Source organism: Malus sylvestris, chromosome 8, assembly GCF_916048215.2.
Source record: "Malus sylvestris chromosome 8, drMalSylv7.2, whole genome shotgun sequence".
Classification (NCBI taxonomy): domain Eukaryota; kingdom Viridiplantae; phylum Streptophyta; class Magnoliopsida; order Rosales; family Rosaceae; genus Malus; species Malus sylvestris.
The window spans coordinates 8,728,286-8,743,221 of NC_062267.1; the positions used below are offsets into that span (position 1 = coordinate 8,728,286).

General features: G+C 38.9%; 1 protein-coding gene across 3 annotated transcripts; it reads left to right on the forward strand.

The window, feature by feature from the left end:
• The first annotated feature begins 1,141 nt into the window (after positions 1–1,141).
• Positions 1,142–5,169, forward strand: LOC126631606 (uncharacterized). Of its 3 annotated transcripts, none has more exons than XM_050301727.1 (12): positions 1,142–1,510; positions 1,761–1,840; positions 2,277–2,378; positions 2,486–2,602; positions 2,842–3,085; positions 3,173–3,333; positions 3,422–3,744; positions 3,857–3,956; positions 4,117–4,176; positions 4,281–4,364; positions 4,428–4,544; positions 4,640–5,169. In XM_050301727.1, the coding sequence occupies exons 2-12, from the start codon at positions 1,781–1,783 to the stop codon at positions 4,937–4,939; spliced, it is 1,668 nt and encodes a 555-aa protein (XP_050157684.1). In that variant the 5' UTR covers positions 1,142–1,510; positions 1,761–1,780; the 3' UTR covers positions 4,940–5,169. The 3 variants fall into 3 exon arrangements, with proteins under 3 accessions (XP_050157684.1, XP_050157685.1, XP_050157683.1); XM_050301728.1 differs by having other exon boundaries at positions 3,179–3,333; XM_050301726.1 differs by having other exon boundaries at positions 1,145–1,510; positions 3,167–3,333.
• Positions 5,170–14,936: the final 9,767 nt, after the last annotated feature.

The following is a 14,936-nucleotide window of genomic DNA, read 5'->3' on the forward strand; positions in this document are numbered from 1 at the left end:
CAATTAATAAAGTTCAGGTGGTAAAAATACACAATTAAAAGTTCAGGTGGTATTTGCACACATGCTTTCAAGTTCATGTGGTATTTGTGCAAAATTTCCTTTATACTTTACAGATTAATTTTGCACAAAAATCAATTAAATCAAAATCATTTCATCGTTCAATTGATGCTGTCAAAATGTTAGTGTTAACTAAATAACTCATCTGTTTATTCTCAAGTGCAAAAACTATACTTGTTTGTGAGAAATTTACACCTAATTGTGACGGATACTATCGCTATAGTGTAATTCTATTATGATGTGTCCAGAGCCGTCCCGATACTAATTGAGGCCTAAGACGAAAATGAAACGATGCCTCTTAATTTAGCTCCTTAATGTGATTTATTCACAACAATATAAATTTGCGGTACATCAAATTAGATTTTATGAGAATGAGAAATACTTGTTTCTTCTTCTTTCTAATCAAAAGTAAGATGAATGATGAAACTTTTAAGATATATAACAAGGGTATGAAAAAAGTATAAGGCCTAATTTAAAGTGAGAACCAAGATGCATACCATGTTCATCTTGCCTCTGAGAGCCTCTAAGTGTGTCATCTCGTTGTAACGATATTTGTAAAAATCATATATATAGTTTCCAATAAAAAAAAACTTAAGTAAATCGGATCCAATCTATTAAATTTTGGAGGTCTGCACCTAAGAAATTAAATAACACAACATTAACTAAGCATGAATAAAGAATAGGTGACATATGGTAATTAACAAGAAGAAGTCTGAACTCTGAATCAAATCTTGAATGGTCAAGCAATCCAGGAGTGCTCATATATTAATTCTTTTTCCATGATTAAAACCCATTTAGCTAGTTGGCAAAACATGTGTATAGGGCAGCCTTTTCCTTCAAATAAACACACCCCACAATCTTTTATTTAATGCATCGACACATCATACTTGTCACTTGACCTCCGCATATAAATCCAATCTATCTTCCCCAGTAGTCAACCACATCATCTTGTTAAAATTATGAACACATAAATACAAACTTTTATAATTTTGGTAAATTATGTATCTTAGTGCATTTCCCATTAGGTTTTGATACTTATTGCACGAATCAGGGGCATTCTCGGAACTAGAGAAATATAGAGGGGAAAGAGAGAAGATGATGTGATTAAAAAGGCAGAAGAGTCGGTGCTACGTTGCAGGAGCTTAAAAGAGAGAGGTGCACGTTGGTTCATGATGACGCAAAGAAGTGCGAGAGCACCATTGTTGTAGTGCGCTTTGCTTCTAGTTTTTGTACGGTTCCACATTGCTCTTTGATGCTCTCTTCCCTTTAATCTTTCTGCGTATCCAAAACATCCCCGCTCAAAAACCCAAGAATTTGTGACATGGGTTTGTTAGTTTTGCACTTTTAACTTCACCATGAACGAGGAAGGCAGTAAGGATTGGATTGGAGACCGACTACCGTTTGGTGGCATTGAAGTTTTTGTTTAAAGATAATAACTTTTTCCTGTAAAAGGGTACGAATCTGGTCCCTATTTATAGCAATTCAACTCATTTTCTTCGAAAATTCTATGATACTCCAGAGTAGTCTATACTCGAGAGTGTTAAGCAGTTACGTACTGATCATTTTATCATTGACGAACAATCTAACAGTTAAAAACCTCGGAGTTTATGCTAGAAAATTCCCATTTTCTCAATTGAATTTTTTCCAACTTCAAAGTTTGTTTCTCTAATGATATTGGATTGGTTTGGTCACAATTTCTGCAGATACTAAAAGAAGCTGGAAGATGAACACCAGAGTGAGGACAAGGCTGCAGTCTATGAAGCCACCAGAGAAGAATAAAAAAGTAACTCATATACTTTGAACTCTGAGCTAAGCTACGTTATGCACTTTTTCACATTTTTTAAATCATAATTTTCGAAAAAGGTTTTCTTTTCTTTCACTGTGGGAGGAGCCTATGAAACATAGCCATGGAGCGCAGATTATGGCTTCAAATTTTGGAGCCTCCCAATATTATTTAAATTTCTGGCATCTTTGGATGGATTTCCGTGATGGTTCTTCCACTTGAATCTCAGCAGTTGTTTATCTCTCCTGGCTCACAAATTTTCTCAGGAAAATTATATCATTTTCTTTCCAATTCTCCGTTGACCCTTCTGATTCTGAGATTGGTAGTAAATTTAGCTTCTTTGATCCATTTCCAACATGGGTTTTATATTTTACAAGTTTTTTTCTCTGGCCACTTCAGTTTTTTGTATTGGAAGCTAATTGCTGTATATTTAAAGGACAAGGTAGAAATGCAAGGGAGTGAGATTAAGGAAACCAGAAAAGCAATCAGCAATGGAAGAGCTTCGAGCAGAGAGAGGAAATTGGCTTTGCAACAAGACGTATGAAATTCATATTTTTAGTACTTTCAATTTGTATGTTATGTGATTTTATAAGCTCTCTCTTTAATTAGTATTGATTGTTGAGTTGAACATTGTAATTTGTTTAGGTTGATAAGTTGAAGAAGAAGCTTAAACATGAAGAGAATGTACACAGAGCTTTGCAGAGGGCATTTACAAGACCCTTGGGAGCTCTGCCTCGTCTGCCTCCTTATCTGCCTCCTTATGTGAGTATTCACTATTTTTGTAGAAACGATATTCCAATCTAATCTAATTTATGGGGGATAGAGTTTGTTGTTCTGACCAACTGGCCAAACCACGTCTGCTTTTTTATTTTTTTAGATAATGTAGTTGCTTAGCGGAATATCTTGCACTAATGTATTGTCCATAGTTCAAGAAAGTAATTAGGACTAATGAACGTAAAGGAGTTTTAAAGTAATTTCAATTGTGATTTTTAATTTCATAGACGTTGGAGCTTCTAGCAGAAGTGGCTGTTTTGGAAGAGGAGGTGGTTCGGCTCGAAGAACAGGTAGTACATTTTAGGAAGGACTTGTATCAGGAAGCTGTATACATTTCAACCTCCAAGAGGAAAATGGAAACATCATCAGCTGATTCATCTGATTTGTACCCGATAAAGAATCCCAAATTTCAATCTCAAAGAGGAAACAATTCTACCAATTCCACTGAAGAGTATTGTCCATCCCCTTCTGGTAAGCCATACGTTCATCCTAATTGCTGAAAATCACATGCTAATTTCTAGGCCATGAGATTTTTAATGTTCTTAATTGCAGTTTCAGTTTCAGATGATAAGCAGGGAAAAGAGAACCAATCATATAATAATTCTACGAAGAGCAACGACAGAGCCTTGATCCATCAAACTCAGGTTAGGACTCCAGTGAAGAGACCTCCAATCGATCACAGAACAGCAGAAATGCGTCTAGAGCCTCAAAAACTTCAGGTACATACTAAATTTACCGAATTTCATTAAGTTACTGACACTCGTTTGCTGTGCAATGAACATTGTTTTACTTTTGTTGTACGTTCAGTTAGAAACTAAAAACGCGGACCAAGAAAGTGCACAAGCAAGACTTCCTAGTATCCCGGACAATGAGCTGTCAGGAGATGACAGTCCTAACAAAATTTCAGAAAGTATTGTCAAGTGCTTATCAAGCATTCTCACGAGAATTAGTTCAGTTAAGAATTTGGGTCCTGCAGAAAATGAAAGAACAGAAAATTGGGATCCTTATGGTATTTGTTTGGAATTTGGACAAAGAGATATCGGTCCATATAAGCAATTACACACAATTGAAGCTCGGAATATTAATCCAAACCGAAGAGCAAATGCTTTGTTCCTACTCCGCAGATTGAAGTAAGTTCTCTGATTTGTAATATGTTAGGTAGATTTGGTTTCCAACCTTCTTGCATGATATGGTGATTATTTTAGGACTACTTATAGTCATATATATTTGCTGAATTCGCAGACTACTTTTTCGGAAACTTGCTTCTGTAAATTTACAAAGCCTCAGTCATCAGGAGAAGCTTGCCTTCTGGATCAATATCTACAATTCCTGCATGATGAATGTATGTAAGAGCCATCAAAAGATATTCTTATTTAACACAGTTCAGAACAATCTTGTGGTGTTACTCACGCCTAAGTAATCAAGTCTTCCTTAATTTTTTGTTTCCTGTCTTGTTTATGTTAAGAAATTGTTTCATCTGCTGCAATTGTTCAATACTGCAGGCTTTCCTCGAGCATGGCATACCTGAGAGTCCCGAGATACTTGTAGCCCTAATGCAGAAGGTAAGAAATATGTCCTGTTTATGACAGCAAACCAGATTGTTAAATTACTTCTGCTTGTCAATAATTCATATATGGACCATATGGTTGTATTTCATGTGACTCAGGCAATAATAAATGTTGGAGGACACATCCTGAATGCAATAACTATTGAACATTTCATCTTGAGACTGCCGTACCACTCAAAACATGTAAGTAGCCTCAACTTGTATGTACATAGAAGATTTATAATTATTTTATTAACTCCTGAGCAGACCGTCTCCAAGGGTACAAAAACTGACGAGAAGACGGCAAGAAGTACTTTCGGATTGGAATTATCCGAACCATTGGTAACATTTGCACTATCATGTGGCAGCTGGTCTTCCCCTGCGGTAAGTTTTGGAAGAAATAAAATGATCTGTCTAATTACCATTTAATAATCGACGCTGTATGATATTACTAATATATGATCTCTGCCAAAATACAGGTGAAAGTGTACACTGCATCCCAAGTTGAGAATGAACTAGAAGTTGCAAAAATAGAGTACTTGCAAGCTGCAGTTGGAATTTCATCAAATAAGTTTGCAATTCCAAAGATTTTGGATTGGTATTTACCTGATTTTGCTAAGGATTTGGAGTCTTTGCTTGATTGGATCTCCCTTCAGCTCCCAAGTGAAATGGGAAAAGAAGCACTCAAGCTTCTTGAAAGAGGGAAAAATGAGCCTCTTTCACAATTAGTCCAAGTTACGCCCTATGAGTTTAATTTTAGGTACCTTCTATACAAATGATCCAAATATTTGGTTCTGCAAATTATTGTTCACATCATCCCCCGCCCCCCCCGGGGGGGTGGTGGTCGGGGTGGTGGGGTTTATGATTTTGTACATAGCTATAGACATATATGCAAATTACATGTATAATATCTGCTCTCTTTTAACTGTAAGTAATAATGAGCTAAATGAGTCGAGTTTCAAAGCACTATCTATGATTAGAAGCGGCTTTTAGCTTAAGTGGTTTAGAACATCTATGTTTGCACTCTGGTCATGTGTTCTACTCCTTATCTCTCGACACTAGGGTTTGTATCTCAAGTAGTTTAGCCCATTTACGTATCCACTCTAGTCGTGTTCTCTACTCTCCATTCCCTAATATTAGAATTTGTATCTTAAGCAGTTAAGAGCATTTACTGTTGCACTCTAATCCTCTATTCAGTTTCGCCTTCTCCGATATTGCTTATATTAAAAAGTACTAGTTATGATTTGATCATCTGCATAGATGGAGAATCTAAAGATTGGTCCATGCTAAAGAAAATTTCATTGGAAACAAGTTGAGTGAGTGGTCCTAAAATTTGTCATGTTCACGACATAGACCTATCCATCAGCCACATCGTAGCAACAAACAGACCACGCTTTTCAAGGTGGAGGGGTCACTACTTAGAGTAGTCTAAACCTGAATGGGATGTTTTACCAAAGGGAGAAATCAGAAAAAGAAAACCCTACAATCTGGTGTTTCATACATTCCACCACGCTTTTGTACCTACATGATCGTCGACACGCCTAGGATGAGTGAATCACTCATTTACTAATATCCATTGACTCGAAATCAGGCTCTGATACAAATTGTTAAGAGTTGATGGGTAAACGTCCATCAGCCACATCGAAGCAATGAACAGACCAGGCTTGTCAAGGTGGAGGGGTCACTACTTAGAGTCTAAACCTGAGTGGGACGCTTTACCAAAGGGAAAAATCAGAAAAAGAAAACCCTACAATCTGGTGTTTCACACATTCCGCCACGCTTTTGTACCTACGTGATCGTCACTCATTTACTAATGTTCATATTGACTCGAAATCAGACTCTGATACAAATTGTTCAGAGTTAATAGGTAAAACGTGCCCTACGAAACCGACTTAAAAATATCACACCACTCTTCCGTATCTATATCCTCGGCGTCCCACCTAGTGGCAACCATTTCCTTCTTTTAACACAGATTCACAATCCCCTAATTAATATCAATTTCTAAGATCCTAGAAGTAGAACGTGCCCCTACAACACCGACTTATAATCCCTTCCTCTAAAGCTCTTAAATCAGTGAAAAATATGTTATTTTTCGAATGCGGGACGTTGAGTAATTTTCAACATAAATTACCACAATTATCACCCTGTACTAAAGAACATACAGAATAGTTAGATTTTCTGTACCTGTTGACTTCAGGCTGCGATATATTCTGTCTTCTTCTTCCTGGTGAGATTAAAAGTTTCTACGCCCGTGATAAATCTGGATCGCCCCACAGCATTTTGTTGGCGTCTAGGGTTTTTACTCAAACAAATAGTACGGCTGGTTTGAGGCCCAAACTTAATTGTTGTAGTAGGCACCAATATCTTTTTGAAAGACATTTGGACTGTATCTTCCAACTGCTAGACAAGGCAACCGCGTTTAGGGTCCTTTTTTTTTTTTTTTTTGAGGTACTGTTGACCCTAGAAATTACAAAGCCTACGTGGCGCGCAGGCCGAATATATTCTAAGCTAACTACGTCCTTCGGTGATTGCGGGGCGTGCCAACTCGTCGGCCGAGGCTCGGCCGAGGAGTAAATTTGATGATGCTGCGTTGGGTCGCGCTACTGACTTCTGCGTCTTGCGATTGCGGCCGAGAAAGGAACGCGTCTCGGCCTCTTGGGTTCTCGAGCCTGAAGACAAGGCTGCTATTTCTTACAAAGTTCACGAACCGAATTCGGCTTACAATGTGCCGAATGTAATAACTGTAACACCTCACCTCGCCGAGAAGGCTAATGAGATGACCTCGACCAACAAGGATTCGAAAACCCTTCTCGACCGAGACTTGGATAGGTAATCGACCGTTCTCGCCGCAGTGCTGTTGATGCCAACGGAAGATACTGCGAGACCGACCGATTCTACGGTGACAGAGCTATCTATGCCGACTTAAGATACCACCGGTTGCTTCCACAGTGCTGTTGATGCCAACGGAAGATGTGTCAGCGAAAAAAGGAAAAGAAAAAGATCTCAAGTTGTGAGAGTTTGCGCAGGGCAATTTTGTATTGATTTTTGTGGGGCTATTTCTGTCGCAGAATAGCTTGTATTTATAGTATTTTGTACTTGCTTGGCACGAACTGCAACTCTGACTCCTTCAAAATTGATCCGTGTGAAATGCCAAAGCCTATCCTCCAGCTTTTGTGACTTTTCAAACCTAATAAAAGTTAGGCTTTATCATATCTCATAAAAAGCCTAGCCCACCTAAACTTCTTATCATCAAAACCCCATCTGACACCATCCATCACCATGTAAAAAGACCTAGTCTACCTAGGTTCCTTATCCCATCATTATCCAAGACCATGACTTTAAAATCATCAAATCCCCAAGTTTTTTCAATCTGCACGTTCATTGCTAAACATCCAAATTAATTTGAACTGTACCTCTTACTTTAGGATATAATTTGCATCCTATCCATCCCGTTTAAGAATATGTCAAGATAATTCAAATTAAAAGATAATTATGATAAAAACCATAATATTATCTTTTAACAAAAATATCTTCATTTTTCCATCCGACGGTTGAGAACTATGTTTACTCTACGGCCTCGATTACACGGGCCGATAGTGTAAATTTGGGTCCAAACATTGCCCCCCAGTTTCCTTGAACTTCGGCTCGTAAGCCGAATGGTTAAGGAAATTAGTCAGTTGTACCTGGCTTTCAACCGTTTGACATGGTATTCGGCTATCCACTCCATTCAAAAGAAAGTGGAGCTGAGAAACACCAAGCCACAACGATTCCAACTCCACCGAAGACGCTTATCACCGAAGCCACACCAAGCAACTCCTGCTAACTTTTCATTTGGGCCGAAGAATTTTTAAATTACTTTGACGGCCTGTTTTCTCAAAGTTTCATTCGGTCGAAAAACACAAGACCGAAGAATATATTTCATCGAGCTCGACAAACCGACTTCGGCCAAATAAAAATTCACCTCCTTAATATCCATAACCACCATGCTATGGGCAGGACGCCAATGCAAAGTCTTGCTGTCTAAATACCTCAACGCCAAACAAAATTCCTTGAGCCGAATATTAATTACGTAATCACCATTTAGACCGAGTCGTCATGTTATCCACGGTTCCTAGAAAAAACTCCACCGAATCACAACATCACCGAATGAAAGGGCCAACCCACGTGGAAGCCTACCACTTAAAATGGGTGGCTTTCATGAACCTGTCGTCATCTTTTTTGCATGCCATCTCTCTTTCTGCCTCATGTGATGGGATATTGTTGGCTATGCATATATATATATATATATATATATATATATATATAATGAAGTTCCTCAAAATGGTGAAGTATCGGCAGTTGTGGGATTCGATCAAATGCGGTCTATTTGAATGATCAGACCATCAATAATCAAGGATTGAGTAACCACCAAGATTCGGTCGAAAGTGAGATTCAGCCGAGCTATACGGCCAAGGACAATAAAATCGAGAAATCATTGTCGATATCAACCACCAATATAGACCACCCCATATCGACTCTTTTAAATGGCAACAAATTCAATTGGCAAGAAGGATGGCTCGATCAGGCAACAGAGCTCTTAGATTTGCTGTGGCATTCGAAAATCGAACCTGTCGTTTCTGCATATTGGCTGATGTTTCATCTCTGAGCAAAATGAACAATGGACTATCTTTTCTTTCTTCAGATGGTGCATCAAAAACCATGATCTCTGAGAAGCAAATCATGATTCCTCCCTTTTCCTTCTTTTCTACACGAAGTATCAAATTTCACCAAGCAACTCTTTTATGACTCGTCTCTTTGGCAGAAGCCACACGTAAATATAAGCTGCCGAGCTGAACTTTCAGATTGACTCCTTCGACTACTGCTTTCTCAAGTTTCTTGGTCGAGAAATACATGGCCGAGAAATGTCATCGATCTCGGCCTACACCCCACTGTCATCGAACTGATGTCGAATTTCCTACAGTCAACCGGCCATCATTATCATAGGCCATCCACTTTAAGGGCCATGAAAACCAAATGGGGTCGAAGTGGCTGAACCATATGGGGCCGAGAAAAATAAGCCGAATTCGAGAAGCATGGGGTCGAGGTTACACCATCATTCGGCTTTAAGACCTTCTATGAATACCACCTGGGGAAATGAAGAATTGGCATTCTGTGGCGTGCCAAAAATCACGACACTGCTTTTATCTTTTTATACGCAGCATGTGTCGAATAATCTTTCTCAGCGAGCAACCGCCGATTATACCAGATAAACTTATAAGTCCAAAATTGGCTCGGCTAAAACAACTTTTAAACCCAGGGCATCATCTTGATTCTCTCGGCCTCTCGGCCTAGACAGCCGATTTTTGTTACGAGGTCAGAATGCTTGTTGCCCCCTATTTTCTTATGCATCATCGGCTCAAACAACCAGATGAATACGAATATATAAAAAGAAAACTGCAATCTACTATATGGTAATAAAAGTGGTCGATCCATGAGATGGAGGAGGCCACCGATGTTTTATTCCAAGCCGAGATATTTTTACATCAAAAATTTTACTTTGAGATTTGCCAAAGCCGAATAAAAAAATTTGCCCAAATATTTTTGACTCGACCAAATATTTTGCATTTTCGGCCGCCGAATGTGTGGAACAATTATTATGCCCCCCAGGCATAATTTCGGCTTTTAATTCAAATAACTTAGCCGAACATGATTTCTCCATATCGGCTTTATTGCCAATAATCATATCAATTGGCGTAGTTTCTCGGGCTAGGCCAATATCTCGGCCTCGTTCGTCACTGGAGCATTCTTTTGACGAATCTTTTTCCAAGTCAATTTTTGTATATAGCTTAGGGACTTGAATTTTTTCTTCTAGGCCTACTATATTTTCAGTCTCTACCGAAACAACAAGTGGCCTAGGTTTTTCTTCGGCCATTTCGATAATTTTCTTAGGCCGAATGTTGGTTATGGTCGGAGCGAAAAATTGCCCCCTGGTCTTTTCAACCAACCATTCTTTAAATGGAATTGATTGGTAGTCGAAAATGTAAGGAAAATGTTCTCTTGATAGCCAGGCATTAAATCGAGCCCTGTCTTCGTTTATCCATTGCTCTTGTAGGGTAACAGGAGCTTTTATTTTCAACATGCAAGCGAATGACTTTTGCATCTCTCTATGGCCACGAAGAACTTTTTCTGCTTCCAAAGATTTTTTACATTCCTCATTATGTTTTTTCAATTCCTCCAGGAGCTCGTACAATCGGCTATGTTGAGCCAGATTGGAATCTTGATATATCATATGAACTTCGTAGTATTAGCACTGGGTCCCACCGAGCGTGCCAAAATGTTGACCCTAGAAATTACAAAGCCTACGTGGCGCGCAGGCCGAATATATTCTAAGCTAACTACGTCCTTCGGTGATTGCGGGGCGTGCCAACTCGTCGGCCGAGGCTCGACCGAGGAGTAAATTTGATGATGCTGCGTTGGGTCGCGCTACTGACTTCTGCGTCTTGCGATTGCGGCCGAGAAAGGAACGCGTCTCGGCCTCTTGGGTTCTCGAGCCTGAAGACAAGGCTGCTATTTCTTACAAAGTTCACGAACCGAATTCGGCTTACAATGTGCCGAATGTAATAACTGTAACACCTCACCTCGCCGAGAAGGCTAATGAGATGACCTCGACCAACAAGGATTCGAAAACCCTTCTCGACCGAGACTTGGATAGGTAATCGACCGTTCTCGCCGCAGTGCTGTTGATGCCAACGGAAGATACTGCGAGACCGACCGATTCTACGGTGACAGAGCTATCTATGCCGACTTAAGATACCACCGGTTGCTTCCACAGTGCTGTTGATGCCAACGGAAGATGTGTCAGCGAAAAAAGGAAAAGAAAAAGATCTCAAGTTGTGAGAGTTTGCGCAGGGCAATTTTGTATTGATTTTTGTGGGGCTATTTCTGTCGCAGAATAGCTTGTATTTATAGTATTTTGTACTTGCTTGGCACGAACTGCAACTCTGACTCCTTCAAAATTGATCCGTGTGAAATGCCAAAGCCTATCCTCCAGCTTTTGTGACTTTTCAAACCTAATAAAAGTTAGGCTTTATCATATCTCATAAAAAGCCTAGCCCACCTAAACTTCTTATCATCAAAACCCCATCTGACACCATCCATCACCATGTAAAAAGACCTAGTCTACCTAGGTTCCTTATCCCATCATTATCCAAGACCATGACTTTAAAATCATCAAATCCCCAAGTTTTTTCAATCTGCACGTTCATTGCTAAACATCCAAATTAATTTGAACTGTACCTCTTACTTTAGGATATAATTTGCATCCTATCCATCCCGTTTAAGAATATGTCAAGATAATTCAAATTAAAAGATAATTATGATAAAAACCATAATATTATCTTTTAACAAAAATATCTTCATTTTTCCATCCGACGGTTGAGAACTATGTTTACTCTACGGCCTCGATTACACGGGCCGATAGTGTAAATTTGGGTCCAAACAGGTACATATTTATCATTTATGGGTCCTTCATTCACAGAGTGAACATGATCAGGAACAGCTGTTGTGACTTGGAAGAAATTTGGAGCTGAATGGTTTTAGATTTCTTATTTATTCTTCTAGTTGATGAGTTAAACTCATAAATCACGGTTTGATGTGTGTAAATTTTTTTGTTTTTATGATTTTTTTTTTTATAAGAAACGATATAATGTATTTTGAAACAAAAAAATTGGAATGCTCAAGCAATACAATTTGAAGGAGCAAAAATGATTATTCAACCCAATAGCAAGAGACATCGCAACCAAGGGCAAAACAATTTTTGCCAATGCCAAATATGGGTAAACCTGCTCCAGTGACTAATCTCAAGGTTCTAGGTGAGAATTAGGGTCATTTCCGTCAATTGCAACATTTCATGGAATTTATCTTAAAAGTTTTAACTCATAATTTAGAGAAATTTTTCAGTGTGACCGTTAGCCCGGGGTGGTACACCACTTGTCACTATACAAATTGTGGGATATGTTTGCTAAAAAATTAATAACTTAAAACATAAAATTTCTCACCACTCCTATTAAAACACGTAATGTACCACTTATGTTCCCGTCACAATTAAAATTTTCTCCATAATTTGGAGCAACATTTTGTCTTGGTTGCGATGTCTGTTGACACTTAAAACAACTAGCCTATAGTGAGACAACAGAACATTGTAAAATCATACTGAGTTTTATGAATTGTTATTAAGAAGAAAAATCCTATTGTCCTAGCCCCAAGCCATCAAAAGATAAGTCCTACATTGTTATTAGAGTAAATTGTAGCTATGGTCTCTGAACTTTACTCAAATTGGAGCAATGGTCCTTCAACTAAAAATTCATTACCATTGGTCCTTCAACTCATTAAAACGTGCAGCTATGGTCCCTCAACTAAAAATACATTACCTTTGGTCCCTCAATTTTAATTCAACTGGAGAAATTGTCCCTTAACTTTATCCCAATTGTAGCTATGGTCCTTCAAACATAACTCGTTTTGACAAAAAAATTTACGTAGTTGACAAAAATGACCATAATTACACACTTTGATGAGTTGAGGGACCCTAATTAAATAAATGGTTATTCCAACATAACATATTTTGACAAAATTTTGAAGAAATTAATGAAAATGACTATAGCTACACATTTTGATAAGTTGAGGGACCAATGATAATGGATTTTTAGTTGAGGGACCATTGCTTCAATTCGAGTAAAGTTCAGGGACCTTTGCTACAATTTACTCTTGTTATTACATTGTAAAGTCACCACCAGATCCAAAACTAGCGCACCACAATGCCGCAAACAAATCAAATGGAAACTTGAAATGTAGGCTTAGGAGAAAAGAACTAGAAAGGGAAAAGAGAATTAAGGGGAAAGAGGTGGAAAGCGAGAGGGCTGCCGACTCAAAGCCAAGTCACGGGTAGCGGCAAGGGATTTCTTTTTATCCCTAGCTTTTCTTTCACTCTTACGCAACGCTAAACTTTGTTTTGCAACTTTTAATGAGTTATATATGCATATGTCTCAAATCGTAATTTGCAAAGGAAAAATAAACCTACATATAATATATAAGAAGTCAAAGCAATGTTCCTTATTAAAGATACATATTTAAATTGTAATTAATCCTTCTCGACTGAACAAATTGTAGAGCAAAAAATAATCAAGAAAAATATGGAGGCAACACGTAGATTCTAAGGTAAAAATGACAAAATTACTCTCGAGGCACACCAGGATTCCTACGCGCGAGTAGTGGGCAATTATTCCTCAACCAAGTCAAAAGTGTCCAAAATAGGTAATAATTCAAAACATATTTCATCCATCCTCATCAAATCCTCTCCACAAGGTAACTCCCAAATCATTCCTCTTTTATTATATTAATTAGCTAATCAATTAGGAAATTATTCTATTAATTAGCTAATTAATTGATTTATGGGTAAAAGACTGTTTACTACTCTCATGTTTCGTGGTTTTCAACATTTAGTACATCAAGTTTTTTTCGTCTCAGAGTCATACCTAAAGTGTAAATTTTGGGACAGTCTCATACATCTGTTAGTCAAACTGTTAAATCTTCTGTTAATTGATGACGTGGCGCCCACGTGGACAATGACTGGGCGCCACATGTCAATAAGGGGTCCACTTGGAATTAAAAATTCAAAAAAAATTTAAAATAATTAATTTTAAAAATATTATATATTTTTTTTTTTAGAAGTTGTCTTCTTCCTGAACCCCCCCCCCCAAATGACCCTCCCTCCCTTCTCCCTCCCTTCTCTCCTCTGCTCCCACCCAAGTCGCCGCTGCCACCCCATCCCCGGTTGACCATGCCCACCTCCTCCGGGTCTGCACCATTCAACAGAACTCGCCCGAGTCACATCTTCACTCGAACCTCAACTGTTTCGCCTTCCAACTCACCCATGAGTTCTTCCTTCAGATCTGCAACTCCTTCCTCCTTTCATGGCGGCCCGTCTTCCACCCAGATCTGCAACTCCTTCCTCCAGATTTGCAACTCATTCCCACCACCCCGATTTCTTTAACGCCATGAATGGGTTTGGATTTGGGTGTGATTTGGGGAATTTAAATATGGTGGTTGAGGATTTATGTGGGTCAAAGCTCGTCGTTGAGGCGAGATTTCTGGTTTTGAAGTTGAAGGAATCGATTCGGCCCGATGGATGTGCAACGAATAGAATGGAGGGAGAACGGAGGGAGAAGGGAAATGGGTCGGGGGTTTGAGGAAGAAACACCTTTATTTTTTTTTTTTTTTTGTAATTTTGTAATGTTTAACGTTTAATACCCGGGTGCTCGGGTGCTCGGGTGGAGAAGATGAAAGGGGTGGAGGGGATGAGGGGTGTCGGGTGGGGATGGAGAAGATGAAAGGGGTGGAGGGGATGAGGGGTGTCGGGTGGGGATGGAGAAGATGAAAGGGGTGGAGGGGATGAGGGGTGGAGGGCGGGGATGGGGGAAGGGGGTTCTGGGTTGGTTTTGGGCTTTTGTTTTTTTTAATATAATATTTTTAAAAGTAATTATTTTAATTTTTTTTTTGAATTTTTAATTCCAAGTGGACCCCTTATTACAGGTGGCGCCCAGTCATTGTCCACGTGGGCGCCACATCATCAGTTAACGGAATACTTAACACTTTGACTAACGGATGTATGAGACTGTCCCAAAATTTACACTTTAGGTATGACTCTGAGACGAAAAAAACTTGATGTACTAAATGTTGAAAACCACGAAACATGAGGGTAGTAAATAGTCTTTTACCCTTGATTTATTATTCAATTATTCC